Source organism: Scyliorhinus torazame, chromosome 19 (assembly GCF_047496885.1).
Source record: "Scyliorhinus torazame isolate Kashiwa2021f chromosome 19, sScyTor2.1, whole genome shotgun sequence".
Lineage (NCBI taxonomy): Eukaryota > Metazoa > Chordata > Chondrichthyes > Carcharhiniformes > Scyliorhinidae > Scyliorhinus > Scyliorhinus torazame.
Window position 1 is genome coordinate 123,218,150 of NC_092725.1, and position 27,144 is coordinate 123,245,293.

At 44.1% G+C, this 27,144-nt stretch overlaps 1 protein-coding gene and 1 long non-coding RNA gene across 2 annotated transcripts in view; one reads left to right on the top strand and one right to left on the bottom strand.

Moving 5' to 3' along the window:
• The window catches only part of LOC140396480 (protein O-mannosyl-transferase TMTC2-like), a 271,210-nt gene extending 248,439 nt beyond the window's left edge, over positions 1 to 22,771 (bottom strand). The window contains exon 1 of the mRNA XM_072485147.1: positions 22,384 to 22,771. Within this exon, the coding sequence (XP_072341248.1) occupies positions 22,384 to 22,466 (83 nt within the window). The 5' untranslated portion in view covers positions 22,467 to 22,771. The remainder of the gene's footprint in view (positions 1 to 22,383) is intronic.
• A 694-nt stretch (positions 22,772 to 23,465) lies between these two features.
• Positions 23,466 to 26,390, top strand: LOC140395942 (uncharacterized). The gene is made up of 2 exons (XR_011936411.1): positions 23,466 to 23,680; positions 25,424 to 26,390. It is a non-coding gene; the product is annotated as an uncharacterized lncRNA (long non-coding RNA).
• The last annotated feature ends 754 nt before the right edge of the window (positions 26,391 to 27,144 follow it).

The following is a 27,144-nucleotide window of genomic DNA, read 5'->3' on the forward strand; positions in this document are numbered from 1 at the left end:
CTGATGGGAGACAATAAAGAGAATGTACCTCAAATTGAAAAAGAAATCCAGGAGGGTGGAAAAGAAGTGAAAAGTTTCAGATGTTTTCACTGTAATAAACTAGGCCATGTAAAGTCACAGTGTTGGTGGTTGAAGAAAAGCACTGGGAAGGCTGATGTGGTAAAACAGGATAAGACAGTGGGGTTTGTTAGAGTGGTAAAGGAAAGCCCAAGGGAAGCGAAGGAGGTGCAAACGATTGTACAGCCTGTTCAAGAAGTAATTGTTAAGAAGGTACCAGATGTATTTATCACAATTTTAAGAGATACAGGGGCTAGTCAATCTTTAATGGTAAGAGATGAGGAATTATGTAGTTTGGGAAGAATGTTGCCAGAAAAGATGGTGATATGTGGAATTCAGGGTGAGAGGAGTAGCGTTCCATTATATAAGGTAAGGTTGGAAAGTCCAGTGAAGAGTGGTGCAGTGGCAGTATGAGTAATAGATAAACTATCTTGTCCAGGACTACAGTTTATCTTGGGTAATGAGAGAGCTGGATCGCAGGTGGGAGTGATGCCTACTGTGGTTGATAAGCCAGTGGAATGTGAACTGAAGTGTTGAAGGACGAATATCCTGGGATTTGTCCGGATTGTGTAGTAACAAGGTCGCAAAGTCACAGGTTAAGACAAGAGGAGAAATCAAAGAGTGAAGATGAAGTTGAAGTGCAATTATCAGCAATGATTTTTGATCAGGTGGTTGAAAAAGAACAAGAACAGGTGGAGGATGAGGCGGATATTTTTAGTTCAGGAAAATTGGCGGAGTTACAACAGAAAGATGTAGAAATAAAGCATATACTGAAGTAAAAATGATATCTTGATGAGAAAATGGAGACCTGTACATATGCAGGCGGATGAAAAGTGGGCAGAAGTTCATCAAGTAGTATTGCGGTAGGGTATACAAAGGAGGTGTTGCGAGTTGCACATGAGGTACCAGTGGGAGGTCATTTGGGAATAAGGAAAACTCAAAATAAAATCCAGAAACATTTTTATTGGCCTGGACTACATAAAGATGTAGTTAAATTTTGTCAATCATGTCACACATGTCAAGTGATAGGGAAACCTCAAGCAGTGATAAAACTAGCACTCTTAATACCCATTCCAGCATTTGAGGAACCTTTTACAAGGGTCCTAATCGATTGTGTAGGACCGCTTGCTAAAACAAAAAGTGGGAATCAATATCTTTTGACTGTAATGGATGTGTCTACTAGGTTTCCAGAGGCCATTCCTGTACGTAATATTACAGCTAAAAGGATTGTGGAGGAGTTACTTAAATTCTTTACTAGATATGGACTACACACAGAAATTCAATCGGATCAAGGAACAAATTTTACTTCAAAGTTATTCAAAGAAGTTATGGATAGCTTAGGAATAAAACAATTTAAATCAACTGCATACCATCCAGAATTGCAGGGAGCGTTAGAAAGGTGGCATCAGATATTAAAGACAATGTTGAGGGCTTATTGTCAAGATTATCCAGAGGATTGGGATAAAGGAATCCCATTCATATTGTTTGCAATTAGGGATGCACCTAATGAGTCTACCAAATTTAGTCCTTTTGAACTAATTTTTGGTCATGAGGTAAGAGGACCACTTAAATTGATTAAGGAAAAATTAGTGGGTGAGAAATCGGAAATTACACTATTGGATTACTTGTCAAATTTTAGGGAACGATTAAATAGAGCAGGTGAATTGGCTATACAGCATTTGAAAGTTGCACAAAATGTGATGAAACAGGTAACGGGCAAGAAATCCAAAGTTCGTAGTTTTGCCAGTGGGGATAAAGTTTCAGTGTTGTTAACAGTGGTAGGTGAGCCTTTAAAAGCTCGGTTTTGTGGGCCATATCAGACTGAAAGAAAATTAAGTGAGGTGAATTATGTGGTAAAAACACCAGATAGAAGGAAGACTCACCGAGTGTGTCATGTGAATATGCTTAAAAGGTACTTTGAAAGGGAAGGAGAGAATAAGGAGGTTTTAATGATTCTAACTCAAAGTGACAAACCAAATCCAGATGACTGTGAATTTGACATACCTCAAATTAAATTGGAAAATGATGATGTTCTTAAAAATTGGGATGAATTGTTAAGTAACCTTCCAGAGGGAAAACAAACTGACCTGAAAGAGTTATTGATATCACATGGGCAAGTTTGTAGAGATAAATTGGGAAGTACTAAAATGGCTATACATGATGTAGATGTGGGAAATGCTGTTCCTATCAAACAACATCCATATAGACTTAATCCTTTAAAATTGGCACAGATTAACAGAGAGATTGAGAGTATGCTGAAGAATGGCATAATTGAAGTGGGTTGCAGCCAATGGAGCTCACCCATAGTGATGTTACCTAAACCAGACGGTACCCAACGGTTGTGTGTGGACTATCGAAAGGTGAATGCAGTTACAAGAACGGATTCTTATCCTATCCCACGTTTGAAGGATTGCATTGAGAAAGTGTGACAATCTGCTTTTATTTCCAACTTCCAGACATGGAAAGAGCATTTAAAACATTGTATGGAGTTCTTCGATCGACTTCAGGAGGCGGGTTTGGCGATGAACCTAGCCGAAAGTGAATTTGGAGAAGCCCGAATCACTTTCCTTGCGGAGTTTCCGATACCCTCAAGACGAAGGGAAATAATGCGATTTCCTAGCATGAGCGGATTTGATCGAACATTTGGGCAAAGGTTTTGTGGCGTGATTACTCCACTGATGGACTTGCTAAAGAAACCTAAAATTTTTTAATGCCCAGCGGACTTTCAACAGGCATTTCACTGCCTGAAAGCTGTGATCACCAATGCTCCTGTATTGGAGAATTGCAAGGGACTCTGTGGTCAGATTGGACTAAAGTATCTGATTCTAAAGAGAAATGCCGAGGAGTAGAGGAATGGATCGATTGTGCAGAGACTTTGTTCAAAGAGACTGTCAATCGAGAAGGATTTCGGTTGGAGGAAGAAGAGCAAAGAAAAATGGACTATATTATTATGGCTGTTTGCGTGTGTTGTTTTTTTTGTGAAACGTAAAAGTATTTTTACTGTGTGCATTTCTTAGTGGATGGTGCAAAAGTGAAAAATGAAACCATCTTGAAGTTGATGGTTTTTTTTTTTTTCTTGGGGGGAGGTGTCATGTGAGAGTACCTTTAAGACATGATGTTTAAGCAATGTACCTTTAAGAAAACAGTGATGTCATAGAGTGCGTGGAGCTCAGCTCAGTTCAGCCATTTTGCAGTTTGTTTTTGCCGTTTAGTTTTTGAAAAAGAGCTGGTGTGTGTGTCTGTGTGTTTCCAGAGAGCTGCAGGTTTTTAGTTTCAGATTGAAAAGAGCTTGTGAGTGTCTGTGTTTTGCAGTTAGCTGGATTTGCTGTGATGTCTGCCATAGAAGACCATCTCTGGATCATTTGGGTGATTTAAACTCATCATAGTAAAACCTTTAACCTGATGTGATTTTGTTCAAAGGTGTTAAGTCTCTTGGAATTTGAAGGAACATTTTAAGGAGTTATTTACTGTTGCAATATTTTCTGAGTTATCTTTGAAGTAAGGGGTGTTAAGAGATCCAATGTTTATTTAAGATGTTAAGTTGAGTTCATGGAATAAACAGTGTTTTGTGTTTAAAAACCCACGTGTCCATAATTGCAATCCCACACCTAGGGAAAAAGCCGTGTGCTAGGAAAAGCAACAAATCCATTAAAGGGAGAGGTTGATTGAACTCCATGATACATTTTTGGGTTCTGAAAACGCCTCGCCCATAACAGTTAGCTTTCATTTCCTGGCCAATATTTATCCACCAATCAACATCCAAAAGCTGATTACCTGGTCATTATCACAAGGCTGTTTTTCGGAACGTGCTGCATGCAATTGGCAGTCACATTTCCTACATCACCATAGTGACAACATTTCGAGAATACTTCATTGGTTGGAAGCAATTGGAGATGTCAGTGGTTGTGAAAAGTGCTTTCTAAACACAAGCCTTTCTTTTTCTTTTCGTTCTTTGCAAAATATCTGTTCATTATTTGCATGGTTGAGGACTCATTTTCAAATTTAAAATATTGCTGTGTTACAAAGTACGTTGAGGTATTCTTTTTTAATGCTGCTAAAACGAATCAATTTCAGCGGTGTGAAAATCAAACCACCATTTTCAATCCATGGTGAGGAATAATGACAGCTAATAGGTCCCCATGCGTGTGATATAATACCACTGGAGTGGTTAGGTAACATACAAGTGATTATGCAATTAACAGAAGTGATGAGAAATGTCAATGCAGATGATACGCCTTTCTTTACTCAATATAGTTTTCTTCATTTACACCCTAGTCTGAATAGTCCCTTCAAAAGAAGCAAAGGAATGTCGAGCATATTCCAACATGCAATTTTATTTTGCTGACTGTTAAAATCCGTGTGAGACCTATGGGTTTGAGCAATCAACCTCCCGTGTGTCTCGCCAAATATGAGCTCCTCCGCTAAAGGGTGAGGAACCCTAAATCATGCATTGTTAATAATTTCTGTATAAAGGCAGCCAGGCATGGTACCGACAATTCAGACCCGGTTGGGATCTGTTGTGTATTGTAAATACTGTGTGTTAATAAGCCACATTTTCTTAAATCTACTCGGTCAGGGTTAGTTAGAGGTCTAAACAACTGGCGTCAAGGCTACACTTTGTTTGCTGTTGACATTGCTATGCTGTTGAGTGAACCGACTCCCTTACTCTGCGACACCAAGGTTGGATGTTTTTTTTGATCAGTAAGAAGTTTTACAACACCAGGTTAAAGTCCAACAGATTTGTTTCGAATCACTAGCTATCGGAGAGTAGCTCCTTCATCAGGTAAGACTCATTGGCCATTGCAGGAGCCAGTCAGTGTGTCTCCCATTCATTATTGTCAAGGGACACAGCCCCAGCTTGTTAGACCATGATTGATTGAGTCGCCTACATCTAACCTACATCTAGACTGAAGGCAGATTTTCCAAATGGGATCCTGGGGACCTGTATGAAGTACTGAGAAAACACCCTGAGGTTTGTCAGCCTGGACTGGGGAGAATAGAGGATACATGGCACAGATTCAGGTTGATTTGGGAGCAGAGCGAGGTATTTCAGAGCTCGCCCGGTTCCTTACTTTTTGTTGGCAAAAGTTGAGACCCATTCTCCCCGTGTCTGCATGGGTCTAACTCCCACAACCCAAAGATATGCAGGGTAGATGGATTGGCCACGCTAAATTGCCCCTTAATTCAAAAAAAAACTTTTTTTAAAGTTGCGACCGAACTTAGCAGGCTCGAACGACTTAGGGGATCATGAAGCCCGTACATTTTCCCAACTGGGTGTAGTAGGTAATCCCGGTACTCAAGCCTGATAAGACAATCCAAATGTGTGGGGACTATAAATTAATGGCTAACAGAGCTTCCCGGTTGGATCGTTACTCCATGCCCCACTCTGAGGACCGATACACTTACTTGACCGGTGGACACTCATTTACCAAACTCGACAAGAGCCATGTGTATTTTAAAAAAAAATTTAGAGTACCCAATTCATTTTTTCCAATTACGGGGCAATTCAGCGTGGCCAATTCACCTACCCTGCACATCTTTGGGTTGTGGGAGCAAAACCCACGCAAACACGGGGAGAATGTGCAAACTCCACACGGACAGTGACCCAGATCCGGGATCAAACCTGGGACCTCGGCGCCGTGAGACTGCAGTGCTACCACTGTGCCGCCGTGCTGCCCTCCTGCGCCACAGCTGGAATTGGATCCTGCCTCCTGCAAACACGGCACTATGAAAATGCAAAGAGGCCTGGATAAATACATCAGGCTACCCTTTGGAGTGTCGTTGGCCTGTGCCATATTTCAGAGGCTGCCACGCGTAGCTGTATATCTGGATGACATGTTGATCATGGGGGCAACCGAGCAGGAGCATCCAGACCATTTGGACAAAGTGCTCCGTCGGTCCTATCTGGTGGATGATTGTCCCGGGGATCCGCTGGATGCCGCCTACAAAGCTTTTAACATAGACTGTGTCACCTGATACGAAGACTGTGTCACCTGGTACAAAAATGTGCAAGGTAGGTGGATTGGCTACACTAAATTGCTCCTCAATTGCAAAAAAGAATAATAATTGGGTACTCTGAATTTTTTTAAAAATCATTACTGTGATAGTAAAGTTGAAATGTAAACACAGGATCTGGTTCCTGAGGATACTAAAGAGCTGGAATTAGACCTCAACGCACACCCCCACCCCTCCATCCACTCCCACTGCCCCATGCCCCTCACCTCAGTAACTGATGATTTCACACCTGAACCATATGGCCCTGCCCTCATTGAAACCAAGATTGTGAGCAGCCTGGATTTCCCAGCTCTGATTTGTTCAGAACTGGGACATTATGATATTGCACATCATCACAACATAAATTGATGTTTAAGCTCCTTCCGCTGAATACTGAAGGTTGATTTCCAAATTATTCCTTTCTGGGTCAGTCCAGAATAATCTGTCTGCAGAGCTAAAGTAAATTAATCCATTTTTGTGCTTTTTATTCTCCTTGGACTCTACCCGCCAGCTCTATTACTGCTCAAAGTGTCGATGCTACTTTAGCACTGATGTACCACAGATTTAATGAGTTCACATTGGTCGCATTATCTATAAAGGAAAGATGTATGTTTATAAAACAACTTCCGTGATCTCAAGATACCCCAAAAGCTTTTATAGACAATGAAAGATTTTTTTAATGTTGTCAATAGTTGTAATGTATGAAAAGAGGCAGCCAATGCATAGTAGCAAAGACAGACAAACTGTGAGGTGACAGTGACCAGGTTTTGGTTGATGGATAAACATTGGCCAAGACATCAGAGAGAACACCCGCTGTATATTCCACTCGTGCCGTGGGATTTTTTACATCCACAGACAGGGCATATTGGGCCTTTTCAAATCACAGCAGGTTAGAAAGAGAATTGTTTAGTGTAGTGTAAATGTATCCTGAAAAAGAGAGACTCCAACCATGGACAGAATGGGGAAATTAGAACATTTCCACTGTGCTTCTTTCAAAGTTAGGTTCAGATACATTATTGCCTGGCATAGAAAGAAACGTTTTGTCGCGTATATCTGGGCTGTACCTGGACGTGGATTTCCTTATCCTAATTCAACCCAGCAATGACATCCTTCACCTTTTTTGAACCTAAAATAAAGCAAATCTGTGGCCCAATAAATAATAGAGGTTGTCAGTATGCAAATTGACCAAAAAGAATACTGTCATGGCAAGTTCCATTTTTAACAATAACTCCAACAAGGCAAAACTTGAGTCTTTCCTTAGCTGCAAGTTCAGCAGGGGCATATCCTGATTAATTAAAACATTCTCTTCTCAGCAAGGTTGGTTGCTGTGCAAGGGCAACTGAGCACAGTAACTCGTCATACACTGGAAACCTTGATTTGATAACTCGCCAGTTCTTTGGAGCACCACCGTGCTATTGTACCTCCTTCACTTTGCTCCACTGTTTAAAAGGCAATTGCAAGTCGATTCCATTCCAGAATCCAGCATTCCACATGGGAACATCAGTTAAAATCATTAAGTCTGTAAAGAACAGCTGAGAACAAGTGGTCTCCTCCCAGTTGCCTTCATCTATAACTCAAGTGTAATAATTATAACCAGGGCTACTACTCTACAATGACTGAATAAATCAGTTTTACTTTCTGCTACATAGATTCTGGGATTTTTAAGTCATGTGTTCGGGTAGCATTTATGATTTATAGTGATTCAATAAATGGAATTCTGTTTATATTATATGGGATTCCAAATTTTTAACCAGTGTTTTGGGGATTGCATTCCACAATTCCATTTGTTTTTCTGAAAACTGCTAACCAATGGCCTTGATTATTAGAAAAAAAGATTTACTGTATCTCTATTGTAAAGCTGTGTTGAAATATATTTACATATTTAAATCATGCAACATTTACTCAAACTTCTTAAAGTTCCAAATATGCATGAGTGATATTGAAAGAGTGAAGGAATGATTTGCACACATTTTGATTCAGATATTTGTTCCTTTTTAACAATTCATAGCTTATTTCTGCTTTTCAGATCACTTTCTAACTAATACAAATAAACTTCCGGTCTGCAAACTGCTTAACTGAAAGGATTCCGAAGAGCTCTAACTTGCTGTCTTTTCTATAATATTACCATACCAGCTCTTAATACATCTGTGCTTCCTGATTAGTAACGACATTGTAAAAAGGACTATTTGGGATTGTTTAATTGTTTCTTCTATGGATTCTTCGTGTTATAATTTCAATTACTCTCAAAAACGATTGCTTAAGAAGAATTTGGGGATTTAAGATAATCGCAGAGCCTCTTGCATGCCTTAAGAATTCAGATTTGAGTTATAAACATCACACCACCTATTTTTAAACAGATGTTAAAAGCAATTTCTAGTTTAGTGGGAAGAGAGGCTTATGTAAGATGCATGACCTTTTTTCTAGTATATTTTGGCAGTGGAGTGTAGCTACTGTCAAGAATTTACAATGTACTAAAAGGTTTCTTCAACCATGAAAGTTGTTCATTGGGCACAATAGCAAACAGCAACTCTGGATACACTGCAGCTGATTAAGCATCAAATGTCCCTAACCTCTCAAAATTTGCTCATCTTGCATTTAAGTTGGGCAATTTTAAAAAGAAATGATGTACTGACTTTGATATTTATTTGCATTAAATAGGAGAATAGATGTTGTAATGGTTTGAGCATGACTTCACTAGCGTCTGGGGACCATGGAGCAAACAGTGTTGCAAAGAGAAGGAAAACAGAAAAGTGACAAGTTTTTCTCATCATATCGGCAAATGTACTGCATTTTATACCACAGCTGTCAGGGATATGGATAAAGCATCCATTTGGCTTCAGATAGGTGGCTGAAACGTTTGATTCAAAATATCAAGGTTGCTACCAAGATGTCTGATGTAGAAGAAATACAGTAAATCACATAATCAAGCTTCCTAAAACCTGTTGCTTGAGAATAACAAAACATTGCATTAGCACACCATAATTTTCCAACCAATTACTAGATGGGTCACTAGACCATACTGGTAGTTTACAATGCCAACTTCCTGAAGTTTTTTTAACATGTCAACATTTCCCCATTTGACTTTAAATCTAAAATGGTAGCAATTAAATAACATACGGTGCATTGAATTACAAAGACAAATTTTAATTATTACAGATTAACAAACATCACAGGGAATATAGCTTAAACTCCATCTGCAAATACATTATCTTGCTTTGCACAATGAAAATGTGCTCACAATGGGGTGACCTGCTGATCGTCGCTTATTAGTGAATTCAGAACCATACTTCTGCTCTCCATGTTGAGCTCAGCCCTAAACACTGGAAATTAATTTGGCGCGATGTTAGACTGTTGGTAAACATCTCAATGCATAATTCCAGTTTGAAGTTAATGCGGATCCCAATTCATACAAATCAGGCTGCGGTGCTGTCAAATCTGACCTGCTCTTCCATTCTGCTCACATTCTTGACTGCAGCATACAATCATTTTGGCAGCTTGATACTATCCAAAGTATGTCCTGACCCAAATGCTTGAGCGATCTGGTTAATTTTGTAAATACTATTCTGAAATTAATTCAACCTAACCAGCGTTGGCAGTGCAGAAATATCCTGAAGACTAGAATTAAGAGGTGAGGAGATTTTGATCTGTTTACTTTTGTTTACAAGATGTTTCCGAACTGTCCCCCCCAAAAAAAAACATCTTTATCAATGTAACCTATTGATTGATTAAGGCTTTGGAGAGGGGAAATGTAAGTTTATTTTTAAACCAAAGTCACAAAACATTTTTCAAGTCATGTAATTGTTGCACCTTCACCAACATTATGATGTCTTGATTATCTCCAAGAATTTAATTTAAAATGTATAAGATGGGAGTTAAATTAGGCTCCTGGAGGTCACAGATTGAAACTTTTGGAAGAATCTGGAATCAGAAATCAAGGAGTTTTTGAACGATGGTATGAGATGTTCATAGAATTCCTACATAGAACCATAGAATTCCTACAGTGCAGAAGGAGGCCATTCGGCCCATTGAGTCTGCACCGACCCTCTGAAAGAGCACCCTACCCAGACCCACTCACCTGCCCTATCACCATAACCTAATCAGCACATTAGGAGACTAGGGGCAATTTAACATGGCCAATCCATCTAACCTGCAAATCTTTGGAGTTATCTTTTGACATAAATTTCCGATCCAATATATTAATGTCTTGCACAAGGGGGGTTACAGTCGTAACTGTTTATTGGCAAGCAGTTCGTTGTCAAACTCTCCTGAATTTGCAAGCAGCAATGTATCTAATACATTGTTCACAGCATTACATAGGACAGGCTGTGCAAACCTGAACACACAGTGGAATTGGACTATTTTCAACTCAAGATATGGCACACAGTCGATTGTTGCACCAGACTTCCGCACTTAATCCACAAATTGAGAAACACTAGTTCTTCCCATAACGATAAGGACACTGGATGACTATCTGGAAAACACAACTGAGGGCTTTAGATTACATCACAATGGGAATAAAGCCCAGGCGATTATCGATGCCAGTATATTTCTGCTACTTTTACATCAATGTGAAAGTAGCAGTTTAACTCTCAACAGTTAGGTTCCCATCTGACACTTGAGAATACTGAAAATCCAGGGGACAAGTTAAGGACACCTCACATTGGCCGGACTGCATCACCTGATGTAACATAAAGTCAATGCTGTGGAAATATGTGTGGCTCACATTTTGTAATGGTAATGATGGCAAACTGTCGGTCTTCACAGTCATTACTCCTCCAAAATTGACAGCAAATTCTAGCGTCCACACATGTGCAGTTAAATGGAGAAATCCAGAAGGTGATTTCAATGATTCAACACTTCCCCATAGTTGAGGCTCCTCCAGATAACAGCCAAGTAGAAATCACTGAACTTATAAAAACTTGTCCTTTTAGGCTATTATTCTCGCTGTTAAAGAACGTGATAAAGGTACCCCTTGTCGAATGAGGTTTGGTTGGTTTTAGCAGCATACTAAATACATAATTAATGCTGAATAGCCTCACTGATTCTGAAAAACTCATATTTGTGGAATGTCAAATTTCTCAATTATGACATTAAAACATTCACATTTTAATGTTTTTAAAGTTTGTTTATGATATTTCAGATTCTAATCATTTACTTCACTCTTCGTAAAGATAGTGGTGAGATAATAAGACCATAAGAAGAGGAGCATGAATGGGCTATTCAGCCCAGAGAGCCTGCACCACTACTCAAAAAGACCAGCGCTGATGTGATTGTGGCCTTAACCCCACTGCCCTGCCTGCGCCCCGCCAAAATAACTCTAACTGCCTTGTTGATCAAAAATGTATCGAACTCAACATTGAATAGAACATAGTGCAGAAGGAGGCCATTCGGCCCATCGAGTCTGCACCGACCCACTTAAGCCCTCAAGATACATGAAACCATAAACATAGTGCAAAAACCGTTTACCTTTCATACAGGTCCCACCCTTATTGACCCCCTACTCTAACCTAAACTACTACTACTCCCCCCCCCCCCCCCCCCCCCCCCGTCTGCTGATGATTAATTTTCCGCAAGGAAGTCGATGAACGGTTGCCACCTCTGGGTGAACCCTAACAGTGAACCTCTCAAGGCGAACTTAATTTTCTCCATAGCCATGTCCGATAGCCAGGTCTCCGACTTCGGGGGCTTTGGGTCCATCCATGCCAATAGTATCCATCTCCGGGCTACCAGTGAGGCAAAAGCCAGAACATCTGCCTCTTGCTCCTCCTGGATTCCAGGATCTTCCGACACTCTGAAAATCGCCACCTCTGGACCCAGCGCCACCCTTGTTTTTAACACCTTGGACATGATGTCCGCAAACCCCTGCCAAGATCCCTGAAGCCTTGGACATGTCCAAAACATGTGGACATGGTTCGCTGGTCCTCCTGCACATTTTGTGCACCTGTCCTCCACCCCAAAGAGTCTGCTCATCCGGACCACTGTCATGTGAGCCCGGTCGGTGCACAACCTTAAATTATATCAGCCTGATCCTAGCACATGATGCAGACGTGTTGACTCTGCTCAACGCATCTGCCCATAAACCATCCTCTATCTCACATCCCAGCTCCTCCTCCCACTTATGCTTCACCTCCTCGGTCTGCATCTCCTCTGACCCCATAAGCTCCTTATGTATTTCTGAGACTCTCCCCTCCCCTACCCACCCTCTGGAAATTACCCTGACCTGAATCCCCCTCAGCGGTAGGCACGGGAAGGTTGCAACCTGTTTACGAAGGAAGTCCCGCACCTGCAAGTATCTGAATTTGTTTCCCCTCACAAGCCCAAACTTTTCCTCCAGCGCCCTCATACTCGGAAAGGTCCCCTATATGAACACATCCCCCATCCTCTCAATCCCCGCTCTCTGCCATACCCGGAATCCCCCATCCATACTCCCCGGGGAAAACTGGTGGTCATCACAAATTGGGGCCCAGACCGATGCTCTCACTGCTCCCACATGCCGCCTCCACTGGCCCCAAACTCTCAGGGCTGCCACCACCACGGGGATGGTGGAGTGCCGCTGCACCGACCCACTTAAGCCCTCACTTCCACCCTAGCACAGTGAAAGAGCACAAGGAGAGCAGCGGGGACACAGGATAAAAGAGTGCGAGGAGAGCGGCGGAGACTCAGTGAAAGAGCGTGAGGAGAGTGGCGGGGACATAGTGAAAGAGCGCGAGGAGAGCGGCGGGGACACAGGATAAAAGAGTGCGAGGAGAGTGGCGGGGTCACAGTGAAAGAGCGTGAGGAGAGCGGCGGGGACATAGTGAAAGAGCGAGAGGAGAGCGGTGGGGAGATAGTGAAAGAGCGCGAGGAGAGCGGCGGGGTCACAGGGTAAAAGAGTGCGAGGAGAGCGGCGGGGACACAGTGAAAGAGCGTGAGGAGAGCGGCGGGGACATAGTGAAAGAGCGCGAGGAGAGCGGCGGGGACACAGGATAAAAGAGTGCGAGGAGAGCGGCGGGGACGCAATGAAAGAGCGCGAGGAGAGCGGCGGGACACAGTGAAGGAGAGCGAGGAGAGCGGCAGGGACACAGAGTAAAAGAGCGCGAGGAGAGTGGCGGAGACACAGTGAAAGTGCGCGAGGAGAGCGGTGGGGACACAGAGTAAAAGAGCGTGAGGAGAGCGGCGGGGACACAGCTGCTGGAGAAGCGGCCTTCAGAATTTTGGCGGGAGCAGTGGCCAGGGGTCTGTCGGGAAGGTAAGTTTACCTCTTTAAATCTTTAAAAACTTACCTTGAAGAGTGACATCACAGCAAAGCAGTGGCCTGATTGGCAGTTAAGGAAAGTGCTCCAATTAGCAGAGCTGGGAGAAATTTAACTCTTCGTGTGTTGGTAAGTATTGTGATTGGTAAGTAAAATCTTTATTCCTTTCACTTATTCATTATTTGATATTATATTTGTAATCAGTTAAGATAAAGTGTAAAAATGGCAGGAGATCCCAGACCCGTGTTATGCTCCTCGTGCTCAATGTGGGAATTCAAGGACGCGGCCGATGCCCCTGACTCCTTCATGTGCTGGAAGTGTGTCCAGCTGCAGCTCTTGTTAGACCGCATGATGGCTCTGGAACTGCAGATGGACTCACTTTGGAGCATCCACACTGCTGAGGAGGTCGTGGATAGCACGTTCAGTGAGTTCGTCACACCGCAGATTAGGATTGATGAGGGAGACAAGAAATGGGTGACCAAAAGGCAGAGAAAGACCAGGAAGGCAGTGCAGATGTCCCCTGCAGTCATCTCCCTCCAAAACAGGGAGACCGTTTTGGATACTGTGGGGGAGATGACTCACTAGGGGAAGGCAGTAGTAGCCAGGCGCATGGCACCATGGCTGGCTCTGCTACACAGAAGGGCAGGAAAAAGACTGGCAGGGCTATAGTCATTGGGGATTCAATCATAAGGGGAGTGGGCAGGCATTTCTGTGGTCGAAAACGAAACTCCCGAATGGTATGTTGCCTCCCGGGTGCATGGGTCAGGGATGTCTCAGATCGGCTGGAGGATATACTGATGGGGGAGGGTGAACAGCCAGTTGTCGTGGTGCATATAGGCACCAACGATATAGGTAGAAAATGAGATGAGGTCCTACAATCAGAATTTAGGGAGTTAGGAGATAAGTTAAAAAGTAGGACCTCAAAGGTAGTAATCTCAGGATTGCTACCAGTGCCACGAGACAGTCAGAGTAGAAATTCAAGAATAGTCAGAATGAATACGTGGCTTGAGAAATGGTGCAGGAGGGAGGGGTTCAGATTTTTGGGACATTGGAACCGGTTCTGGGGGCGGTGGGGCTGTTACAAATCGGATGATCTACACCTGGGCAGGACAGGAACCAATGTCCTAGAGGGTGCCTTTGCTAACACTGTTTTAAACTAATGTGGCAGGGGGATGGGAACCAGATTAGGAAGTTAGAGGTCAGTAAAGAGTCAGCAACTGAAGCCAGTAAGGTACTAGATAATAAACTCAATGTGACTAAGGGGAAGAGTAGACAGGGACGAGATGATGAACGCAAAGGGACAGGTGGTCTCAGGTGCATTTGTTTTAATGCGAGAAGTGTAGCAGGTAAGGCAGATGAACTTAGGGCTTGGATTAGTACCTGGGAATATGATTTTATTGGTATTACTGAGACTTGGTTGAGGGGAGGGCAAGACTGGCAACTAAATATCCCAGGGTATAGATGCTTCAGGAGGAATAGAGAGGGGGGTAAAAGGGGTGGAGGAGTTGCATTACTGGTCAGAGATGATATCACAGATGTGATTAAAGAGGGCACGATGGAGGATTCGAGCACTGAGGCAATATGGGTAGAGCTAATAAATAGGAAGGGTGCAGTAACATTGTTGAGACTTTACTACAGGCCTCCCAAAAGCGAGCGTGAAGTAGAGGTACAAATATGTAGACAGATTATAGAAAAATGTAGGAGCAATAGGGTTGTCGTGATGGGAGATTTTAACTTCCCCAACATTGAATGGGACTCATGTAGTGTTGGAGGCGTAGATGGAGCAGAATTTGTAAGGAGCATCCAGAAGAGTTTTTTTGAGCAGTATGTAAATAATCCAACTCGGGAAGTGGCCATACTGGACCTGGTATTGGGGAATGATCCCGGCCAGGTGGTTGAAGTTTCAGTCGGTGATTACTTTGGGAATAGCGATCACAATTCCGTACGTTTTAGAATACTCATGGACAAAGATGATCTTAAGGTCAAAGGTGGTCTTAAAGGAAGAGTGCTAAATTGGGGAAAGGCCAAGTATAACAAAATTCAGCAGGAGCTAGGGAATGTGGATTGGGAGCAGCTGTTTAAAGGTAAATCCACATTTGAAATGTGGGAATCTTTTAAGGAAAGGTTGATTAGAGTGCAGGACAGACATGTCCCTTTGAAAATGAGTGATAGAAATGGCAAGATTAGGGAACCATGGATGACGGGTGGAATTGTGAGACTAGCTATGATGAAAAAGGAAGCATATATAAGATCTAGGCGACTTAAAACTGATGAAGCTTTGGAGGAATATCGGGAAAGTAGGACAAATCTCAAACGCGCAATAAAGAGGGCTAAAAGGGATCATGAAATATCTTTGGCTAACAAGGTTAAGGAAAATCCCAAAGCCTTTTATTCGGATATAAGGAGCAAGAGGGTAACTAGAGAAATGATAGGCCCACTCAAAGACAAAAGAGGGAATTTATGCGTGGAGTCAGAGGAAATGGGTGAGATTCTTAATGAGTACTTTGCATCGGTATTCACCAAGGAGAGGGACATGACGGATGTTGAGGCTAGGGATGGATGTTTAAATATTCTAGGTCAAGTTGGCATAAGGAAGGGGGAAGTTTTGGGTATTCTAAAAGGCATTAAGGTGGACAGGTCCCCAAGTCCGGATGGGATCTATCCCAGGTTACTAAGGGAAGCGAGGGACGAAATAACTGGAGCCTTAACAGATATCTTTGCAGCATCCTTGAGCACGGGTGAGGTCCCGGAGGACTGGAGAATTGCTAATGTTGTCCCTTTGTTTAAGAAGGGTAGCAGGGATAATCCAGGGAATTATAGACCTGTGAGCTTGACGTCAGTGGTAGGCAAACTGTTGGAGAAGATACTGAGGGACAAGATCTATTCACATTTGGAAGAAAATAGACTTATCAGTAATAGGCAGCATGGTTTTGTGCAGGGAAGGTCATGTCTTACAAACCTAATAGAATTCTTTGACAAAGTGACAAAGTTAATTGATGAGGGAAGGGCTGTAGATGTAATATATACGGACTTCAGTAAGGCGTTTGATAAAGTTTCCCATGGCAGGTTGAAGGAAAAAGTGAAGCCGTATGGGTTTCAGGGTGTACTAGCTAGATGGATAAAGAACTGAGTGGGCAACAGGAGACAGAGAGTAGTGGTGAAAGGGAGTGTCTCAAAATGGAGAAAGGTGACTGGTGGTGTTCCACAGGGATCCGTGCTCGGACCACTGTTGTTTGTGATATACATAAATGATCTGGATGAAGGTATAGGTGGTCTGATTAACAAGTTTGCAGATGATACTAAGATTGGTGGAGTTGCAGATAGCGAGGAGAACTGTCAGAGAATACAGCAAAATATAGATAGATTGGAGAGTTGGGCAGAGAAATGGCAGATGGAGTTCAATTCAGGCAAAGGCGAGGTGATGCACTTTGTAAGATCTAATTCAAGAGCGGACTATACAGTCAATGGAAGAGTCCTGGGGAAAATTAATGTACAGAGAGATTTGGGAGTTCAGGTCCATTGTACCCTGAAGGTGGCAACGCAGGTCGATAGAGTGGTCAAGAAGGCATACAGCATGCTTGCCTTCATCGGGCAGGGTATTGAGTACAAGAGTCGGCAGGTCATGTTACAGTTGTATAGGACTTTGGTTAGGACACATTTGGAATACTGCATGCAGTTCTGGTCGCCACATTACCAGAAGGAGGTGGATGCATTAGAGAGGGTGCAGAGGAGGTTCACCAGGATGTTGCCTGGTATGGAGGGTGCTAGTTATGAAGAAAGGTTGAGTAGATTAGGATTGTTTTAGTTGGAAAGACAGAGGTTGAGGGGGGGACCTGATTGAGGCCTACAAAATTATGAGAGGTATGGACAGGGTGGATAGCAACAAGCTTTTTCCAAGAGTGGGGGTGTCAATTACAAGGGGTCACGATTTCAAGGTGAGAGGGGGAAAGTTTAAGGGAGATGTGCGTGGAAAGTTTTTTACGCAGGGGGTGGTGGGTGCCTGGAACACTTTGCCAGCGGAGGTGGTAGAGGCGGGCACGATAGCATCATTCAAGATGCATCTAGACAGATATATGAATGGCCGGGGGACCGAGGGAAGTTGATCCTTAAAAAATAGGCGACAGGTTTAGATAAAGGATCTGGATTGGAGAAGGCTGGGAGGGCCGAAGGGCCTGTTCCTGTGCTGTAATTTTCTTTGTTGTTTGTTGTTCTTGTTCTATCCCCGTCACCCAATAATCCCTTCTAACCTTTTTGGACACTAAGGGCAATTTAGCATGGCCAATCCACCTAACCTGCACGTCTTTGGATATATTGAATATACTCAATGATTCCACCTCCAATGCTCTCTTTGGAAGGCAATGCCAAAGACAATAATGTTTTAATTAAAAATGAAAAACTCAATGCATTTTACTTCCTGGCATGCTGTCTACGAGAATACTTCTATATGATTGGCTGCTTACCCTCATTGTCGATATCACTGTTGCTGAATGCCGGGAGACTTCCTTGACCTTGCACCGGATCCCGCCTAACACTGTGAAAAGGGAGTTCAATGAAAGAGTCATATCAGACTCAAAACATTAACTCTGTTTCACTCGCCACAGACGCTGTCAGACCAGCCGAGTTTTCATTTGAGAAAGCGGAAACCCATGTCACAGCAGGCAGTAGCTCTTTGTGGGAAGCTTTCTTTGGGATCAGCAGCAAGTGCCACTGCCTCTCCACTGACCGCGAAATCCAGACCATTCTATCCAGTGAGTCACCTGAGAATAATTCAAATTTAGCCACTGCCATCTACTCATTTGTGGTATTAATACAAAGTTACCTGGATAGCATGTGCACATTGTGTTCTTCATGCATTTCACCATGAACCCACAAAGGACAACATAGCATGTATATTCTATGATGTACAGCATGCAAAAGTTAAAGACAAAAGAACATGGAATATGTGGCCGCTAAGAACTGCATTGTGATTCAATGAGTGCAAAGCTGCTTTGTCACTGAGCTCAATGTGGGGCATAATGAGGTGCAAGTGACAGCACATCTTGAATATGCTAGATGCACAGTGCATTTTAGGAATAATAGTTTGAATATAATGCCATCTAATTTGAAGGACGGCTGAGTTTTCCTTGTGTTCTGGGCAATATTTATTTCTATACCGACACTTGAAACCGATGATCTAGCCATTTAATGTGTTGCCATTTGTAACAATACATAAAATAAAACTTGTAGTTATATAGCGTATTACACGGTCACAGATATCCCAAAGCACTTTATGGCCAATTAATTACATTCAAAGTGCAGTTACTGTTGTAATGTAGGAAACTCAACAAGCAACAGTAGCACAAGTGATTAGCACTGTGGCTTCACAGCGCCAGGGTCCCAGGTTCGATTCCCTGCTGGGTCGCTGTCTGTGCGGAGTCTGCACGTTCTCCCCGTGTCTGCGTGGGTTTCCACCGGCTGCTCCGGTTTCCTCCCACAGTCCAAAGACGTGCAGGTTAGGTGGATTGGCCATGCTAAATTGTCCTCAGTGACCAAAAAAGGTTAGGAAGGGTTATTGGGTTACAGGGATAGGGTGGAAGTGAGGGCTTAAGTGAGTCAGTGCAGACTCGATGGGCCGAATGGCCTCCTTCTGCACTGTATGTTCTATGTTCAACTTGCACACAACAAACGCTCACAAACAGCAACATTTCAATAACCAGATGATCTATTTTGTGAGGTTGAATTTGGGATAAATATTGGTTAGGATCCTATCATAACACCATTCTCTCTTTTCCAATAGTGACATCCCCCAAAGGAGGCAGACAGGGCTTCAGTTTAATATATCATCTGAAAGATGCCCCTCGCCCAACTCCCTCATTACTGCACGAGAATGTCACCTTTGTTCTGTTTGCGCTCAAGTCCTGCAATGAACCCCCTGAGTCAGAGGCAAGAATGCTACTACAAATGAAACCTGACGGGCATTTGACATATGTGAGGCATTGCGATGTGCAAATTAGCTGCCACATTGTCTATATTATAACAGCGACTACAATTTAAAGGTGGAACACGATGATGCGTGAAACGCCTGATGTAAATTAAAATAACATGTCCATCTGCTGAATTGGAAACGCACATTACTGTGCTAAGTTCATTGAGAACCACCGAGCATTTATTTTGTCCCAAATAGCATTTATATATAATATAAATGACTAATTGCTTTGACATCCAAAGTGCCTGAATAAAAGTTCTGCTCTATGACCTAAAATGTTATTCTGATGGAGGAGACTTCATAGTTAAATATCTGGATGCTAAAAAATTATGTGACCAGAGAAGCATGATGAAATTGTGACAATGCAGCAAATCACTTGATCATTTGTCCCTCTCTTGCTTTTGGACGGCACGGTGACACAGTGGTTAGCACTGTACCGCACAGCTCCAGGGACCCGGGTTCAGTTCCAGCCTGGGCTCAGTGTCTGTGTGGAGTTTGCACTTTCTCCCCGTGTCGGTGTGGGTTTCCTCCGGGTGCTCCGGTTTCCTCCCACAGACCAAAGATATAGGTTAAGTGGATTGGCCATGTTAAGTTGCCCCTTAAGTGCCCAAAAACGTTAGGTGGGGTTACTGGGTTACGGGGATAGGGTGGGTTTAAGCTGAAGTAGGCTGCTCTTTCCAAGGGCCGGTGTGGACTCAATGGGCTGAATGGCCTCCTTCTGCACTGTCGCGTTCTAGGATTCTTTGCATGACAAAAATTCAGGTAATTTCCGTATTACAACAATCGGTCTTTACTGGAAAAAACAGTCTGTGGACTGACTATGCAAACGACTGTCATACGATATGCCAATTACACAGGTAAACTGTACAGCCCAGTCAACAGTCATTGAGATCTGTTAAATGTCAGTTTGAGAACAACATCCTATTTTCAAACTTTCACAATCTAAAGGAATGATCGCGGAAAAGTTTCATTTTCCCTGGAGAATAAACCCCCAAAACACCTAACTCAAAATTAAAACTTCCCCAACACCAGTGGGGGGGGAAATAACTCGCGCGATGTAGTATCTGATTTAAGCTGTCATCTCTATTTAACTTGAGGATAGTTACAGAAAACAATTCGTTCAACGTTTAATCCACACTCTCATTGCCTTCCTCACCCCCTGCTGTTTATTCAAATCAAGATTCATACAGGAGGCACCGCCAGCGAAAAGCTAAGTGACAACACATCATGGTCCTGAAGTGACTCCATGGGGTACCGACTCGCAAACTCTTAACTATTCCTTTGAAATTCTTGTCTCTGTTATCTTAGTGGAACCGTTAACCCGTGCGGTTTTTAAAGGAGGCATTTGAAATGCGTTAACGCCGCCACTCCCAACAGTTCAGAGAGATTGCGGGTGAACATTAAGGTGATGCATCAGGATCCCCACTCAGCAAGAGGTGGGGCACCCATCTCCCTGCACCTTTGTGTTCAGCAATGGTAGAAGTTGGGGAGTGTGGGAATGAGTCACTCCACACCCTGCTGTATAAATTCCCCCCCACACACACACACACTATATAACTTTAATCAGACATGATGAGGAGATGCCGGCGTTGGACAGGGGTGGGCACAGTTAGAAGTCTTACAACACCAGGTTAAAGTCCAACAGGCTTGTTTCGAATCACTAGCTTTCGGAGCGCAGCTCCTTCCTCAGGCGGTCTGGCAGTCCAGAAAGCAAGTCCAGAATTGATACTTTTCTTTGACTGATTCTAGCGCCCATCAAACAAGTCTCACTGGTCCAATCACTAATTTTAAAAAAGACACCCATTGTTTACAAGTGTACAAGGGTGGACAATAGATACTTGTTTTAATTGAAACGTATTTCCCGTCACCGCCCCCCCCCCCCCCCCCACCCCCCAGACAAAATATTCACACTGTTGGCTAAATAGTCTTTTTTTTCTGGGGAGGCGGATTGGTTATTCAACGTGACAACGTGAACCTATCAAAGCCGGGGTAGTTTTCAGTGAAGGTGGCTAATAACCAGTTTTGTTTTGATCTCTGTGAGGGGAGGTTGACGCTTCTCTCGGAGTCTGCGGCTGTGAAGAAGGCAGGCAGACACGCTTGCTGTGAGCAGCAGTCAGGCCGCCTCTCTCGGTCGCTTGGCTTGTCAGTCACCCCCCCCCCCCCCCCCCTACAACACCAAATGATTTCTATTTTTCCCTCAGACCGGCCCCCTTTCCCAAAGCTGTGCCCGAGCCAGTGGGAGAAAATGTCTCCGACTGATTGAAACATCGGCTTTGGGGTGGAACGCCTCAAAAAGCCTTGAACAAGCAGCATCGACTCCCCCTTCTCTGGTGACCAGGTCAATGTACCATCAGATCCTGGTCGGCTGCATTTAAATAGAGCCCGGACACTGAAGTTTATCCACGCGTGATTCTTCCCATATATCCCAATTATTCAGCCACGAAACGGTAATCAGATTAAGTCGCCGGAAACTGAATTAAACTCAAGGTTCACAATACCGAGGACTTTTTTTTTCCAAATCAATTTGCCAACAATTCTGAGCCATCACTGCTGTCTGCTCCCCAGTAAAACTGTTTTGGGGTTACAGGAGGCTCCGGACTTCCTTAAAGCAACACATTTTACACCTCGCCATCGCATTTATTTAAAAATGCATTAAAGGAGGAATTATTTCTTATTTTAAAAACGTGTAAATAACCCCCCCCCCCCCCCCCCCCAATACTGACAGGCAGAGGGGTTTCAGCAGTCGCACTCAATGTTTCCTGGGCTAAATTAGATGTCAATGAATGTGTGACTTCTGTGCTCGGGGGGTGGGGGGGGGGGGGCAGTTTAATACCTAACCATTATTGGGGCGATTATGATTGTGATTGTTGCCCCCACCTTCCTCAAGTGGATGGCCGGATTTGGACAGCTCGCCTGGAAAGCAGCATCTGCACATTGTAGCCGGTGACAGCGGCCCAAGAGTACCCGCCACAAACAAGAGGTGGACAGTGCATCCCTCCCTTCGCCCTGTGCAGATTGAAGTCACATTGTGATGAATTGCCCCGGCCAGCAATCCAGCAATATAAGAGGGAGAGTTTGACAGTGATCAATCAGGAAGTATGGAGAGAATGAGAGAATAAAGGGAACAATACCTACCTGTCATCGTAACAGAAGTCAGCGCCCAGCGTGTTCAGATACAGGGCGAGAGCAACCGCGCTGCTCACACATTCACAAATCATCTCTACTACAGTCTGGCATGGATTCCTGGCTTCACCTCGCCGGGCTGCATCCGCATCCTCGGGCTCTTTATCTGGTGTCGTTTTATTTATTTTTCTCTCTTCTATCTTCTCCTTCCCTCTCTCCCTGCCCCCGCCGCCCTCTCTGAGTCTCTGTGGCCGGGAGACAAGGTACTGCCGGTGGCCCCGGGCTGAGCGATCCGCTGCCTGGCTCTGTCTGTGTCTCTGCAAATGCACCGAGGCTGCAAACAGTGAGAGTGTGAGAGAGAGAGAGAGAGTGAGTGTGAGAGTAAAGAGCGGAGCCCGCGTGTGGGGACCCCCTCAGGCAGCAGGGCGCATGCGCACTGCCCCCCCCCCCCCCCAGTCAGTTTCAGTTCAGTTTCAGCCACCCGGCTCCAGCACACACACCCCACCCCCTCCCTCTGTGTCATCCGCTCTCACTCAGCAACCCGCACCTGCACCGGCACAGCGGCGCCTCTGAACCGCTCAAATGGCAGAATTCCCAGTCGGTGCATCCCCCGAACCGGCAGCACTCACATGTTTATTTAATAAAGAGCGTCCCGGCCCCGGAGAGAATCCACCTTGGCTCTGCTGGAGGAGAGAATTCCCCCTTTGGCTCTGCTGGGGAGAGAATTTCACCCCTTGGCTCTGCTGGGGAGAGAATTCCCCCCTTGGCGCTGCTGGGGAGAGAATTCCCCCCTTGGCTCTGCTGGGATGAGAATTACCCCCTTGGCTCTGCTGGGGGGAGCGAATTCCCCCTTGGCTCTGCTGTGGCAGAGAATTCCCCCTTGGATCTGCTGTGGGAGAGAATTCCCCCCTTGGCTCTGCTGGGGGAGAGAAATCCCCCCTTGGCTCTGCTGGGGGACAGAATTCCCCCTTGGCTCTGGTCTTGCCAGAGCAACATCTCTCCGCCCCCCCCCCCGCCCCCCGGTTGGACCATCAATTATTTGCGATGATGAACAGCAGTTTAGGTCCTCTGAATAATGTCCCTTTGCAGATTTCATTGTCAATATTATTAATTGTATAACCGAGCCCGGTGTTATTTTTTAAAATGCACCCACAAGTATGTTTATGGACACGCTCGGGGATTAAAAGGTTAAAATAAGCGAGTGGGTCGTTTGCGTTATTTTTTTTAAAAGTTGCAATCGAGTATTTGGGATGCTCCATCGACACCGATGCTCTCTTCTTCCCGCGTGAGGTCCTGGGCTGGGCTGGTGGTGAGTTTTTGTCGGCATTGCACCTTTGAGTGTGTAGAATGAAACTTTCCTCCACATAACGAATCCGTAACGCAGTCCTTTCCAAACACGGTGCGTGATTCCGCGAGAACCCTTCCCCAATTTGCCGCGCAACGTCAAAGAAATATCGACAGCAACATTTTGCTGCAAGAGGCAAAACGTGTTTCACCTGCAATGTGGGATTGTGCGGGCTACACATCACACTGGGTCCCAGAGGATGCGCTTGCACGCATTTTCCAGTCGGTGCACAGAGAGGTTTAGCCACGATATTGCTTTCCGACCACCCATTCAAATAGAATTACACTTCATGTTTCTAGACCTCTGACATTGCACCACACTCTCTTCATCATCCTTTTTCTCTGTGTGAAACAGTACTTCATGACAAGAAACAATTGCTGAAAATACACAAGAGGTTCCGGTGGCCTCTGTGATGCCAACTCGATAACCGCCTGTCACCAGTTCTGGGAAAGGTCACTCAGCAGCACCTCTCTTACTCTGGTCACAGATGCTGTTTCTATTTCGAATATCCAGCATCCGCAATATTTTGCCTTGTTTGTGCTTAATGTCAATGTCGAGGCCCAGAAATGTCGGGAAAGACATGTAAGGAAAACAAACTGAAAGATGCTGGGAAACTGCTCAGCAGGGCTGGCAGCATGCGTGGAGAGAAACACAAAACACTTCGAAAAGCAATATTCCACCTATTTTCCCCGCCACTCACACCTGTTTGCTCACTCCCAAATCATGGTGAGAAATGTGCTGGGTGATCTGGGGTCCAGGGATTATATATTTTCACAGTAACTTCATTGCAGTGTTAATGTAAGCCGACTTGTGACAATAATAAAGATTACTCTTCTCTCTCACACACACACACCTGTAACTGCACCACACACCCAACTGGTGAGATGCCTCTGCCTCCTTGTTCTCTATTTATTCGTGTGCCCGACGTTTTGACCATTTCCAGCCCCGGAATTAAAACTTCAAAGTGCCGCTTCTTGTTTTTTAAAAATAAAAACTTTTACAAACTTCCCCCAACATTTCCCTCTTCCTGATCTCTTTGCGATCTGAAGCAATGCCATGCTTCACCGAGGACCAAGCGCGGCTGTGGGTGTGCTGAGCATCGGGAAAGCATCAAAAACAGGAAATAACAAAGGAAACAGACAATTCTTCACAATGTGTGTTTTTTCTTGAACGTCCTATCTTGATGTGGTCTGTGGATATTTCTAACCATCCTCCTCAAAACTGTTCAGCGCCTGCCCTCACTGCTATCAGGGCAGCATGTTGGGGTGGGGGGGGGGGGGGGAGCTGGTTATGGTTGAACTTCAGTCAAGCAAGTAACTGACATTAAAAAAATAGCAGAACCCGCGGCTTTAAGTCTGTTTCGCTCACTTTATTCAGAATGAATCTTTTCTGTTCCACAGCAATTTGCTGTTCATAGCAGGACTGTCGGTTATGCCCTCTAGCGGCGGTTTTTACCCCCAAGTTTTTTTTTTCAACGTGCAGTAGCAAAGTATAGTATTAAGTAGCGGAAATCTCTCAAAAAAGGGTTGCTGTCGTGATTAAATTGTCCACTTGCACCATGATTTAAATTCTATAACCTGCATTCCAGCCTCACCTGAACGGCCAGGCACCGAGGCAAACTGTAGGTTTAATTCTCATCTTTTATTCCCACCTTCTAAAAGTTTGGCTAAAATTCATCTTTAAATGTTATTCCAATTTGTGTTGCAGCGATCCCGGAATTGAATTCTTTCATCACGTCGAGACCTCCGAACTGACATTATCGAGGTAAATGGGTCCTCTGGTAGCCAATTGACCATTCCTCATGTACAATAGACTAACTTAAGACCAGGGAAGATTTCATACCATTATATCCATAGACTCCCTACAGTGCAGAATTCTGCCCATTGAATCTACACCGGCCCTCCAAAAAGAGGGCCGTACCTAGGCCCACTCCCCCACCCTATGCCTGTAATCCAGTTAACCTACATATCCTTGGACACTAAGTGACAATTTATCATGGCCTATCCAGCAAATCAGCACATCTTTGGACTGTGGGAGCAAACCGGAGCATCCGGAGGAAACCGCCGCAGACACGGGGAGAACGTGCAAACTCCGCACTTACTCAAGGCCGGAATCAAACTCTGGTCCCTGGCGCTATGAGGCAGCAGTGCTAACCACTGGGCCACCCTAACCAATTAATAGCTGCTTCCAGCAGGAGTCACTGGTTAGTCAACTAGAACAACAGCAGGGTCTGTTTTCCTCAGACTTGCACAAAAATATCCAGAACTAATGAGCAACCCAACTCTTGCATCAGCCAAGATAATCTAATTCGGACCAAATCAGGAATTGTAGGCTCTGAAGAAATCAGATGGACTCGAAAGACTTTGTTACTCTCTTTACAAATGCTGCCAGACCTGCTGAGTATTTCCAGCACTTGTTTTTTTAAATTTCAGGAATTGAATCTGATTTGTGGTACACTTGTCTATTGGAAGGAGTTAGTAACCATTGTGGCAGTCACTCAAAGGTAAAGGAATTTTAAAGCATTGCATCACATTGAGATTCACTTTGGGAACTGCTGCAGTCCGCATCAACAAATTGAGGACATTGTCGGCTGTGGGGAAGGTCTTTGTGAATAACTGTCTGCAAGCATGGAGAAATACCAGCAAGATGAAATAATAAAGGAAACTGAGAGTCATTTTTGATCAGATATGTTTATTTGGGCTGCATTTTGTGTTCATTTCCAACTCTCAATGCCAATTAAAATGATTGCTTTAAAGTTTGACGTCAACAAATAACTGCATTTCCCAGATATAAGACATAAATAAAATATTATATTGCGTGTTTATGATTAAGTATTGTACATTTATATTCTCCTGGACTCGGCAATTTTATGTCACTGCTTCTCCTTAGTTGTAGTATTGCATGAGGTACACGTATAACATTTTTGCAAGAACCATAATTGTCCACTAGGAGGTGTACGAGAGTAGCCTGAGTGATGGACCATGAACTTTGATCCCCCTGCAGGTGGAAAAAACAATTATTTCCGAAGCAGCTCTTCTGTGATTCAGGCCTGCTGCACTTTTTTTTTCTATACAGTCCTGGGATGTGGGGTTCACTGGAAAGGCCAGCAATTAATGCCCACCCCTAATTGTCCTTAAAAAAGGTGATGGTGAGGCACTTTCTTCAACCTCTGCAGTCGTGATAGTGTGAGAGAACTTACCAGTTTGGAAGTTATTGTTAAAGGTGAGTGATTGATTGTGTGGCTATCAACCAGAGTGCCCGGCCTTAGATGATGACAAGGTTCTTAAATGTCGTTGGTGTTGCCCCCACCCAAACAAATGGAAAGTATTCCATCATACGTCTGACCTGTGCCTTGTCGGGTGAAAGGGCTTTGGGGAGTCCAGAGTCACTGCAAAATACTCAGCCTCTGCTTGTGAAGCCACATTAGT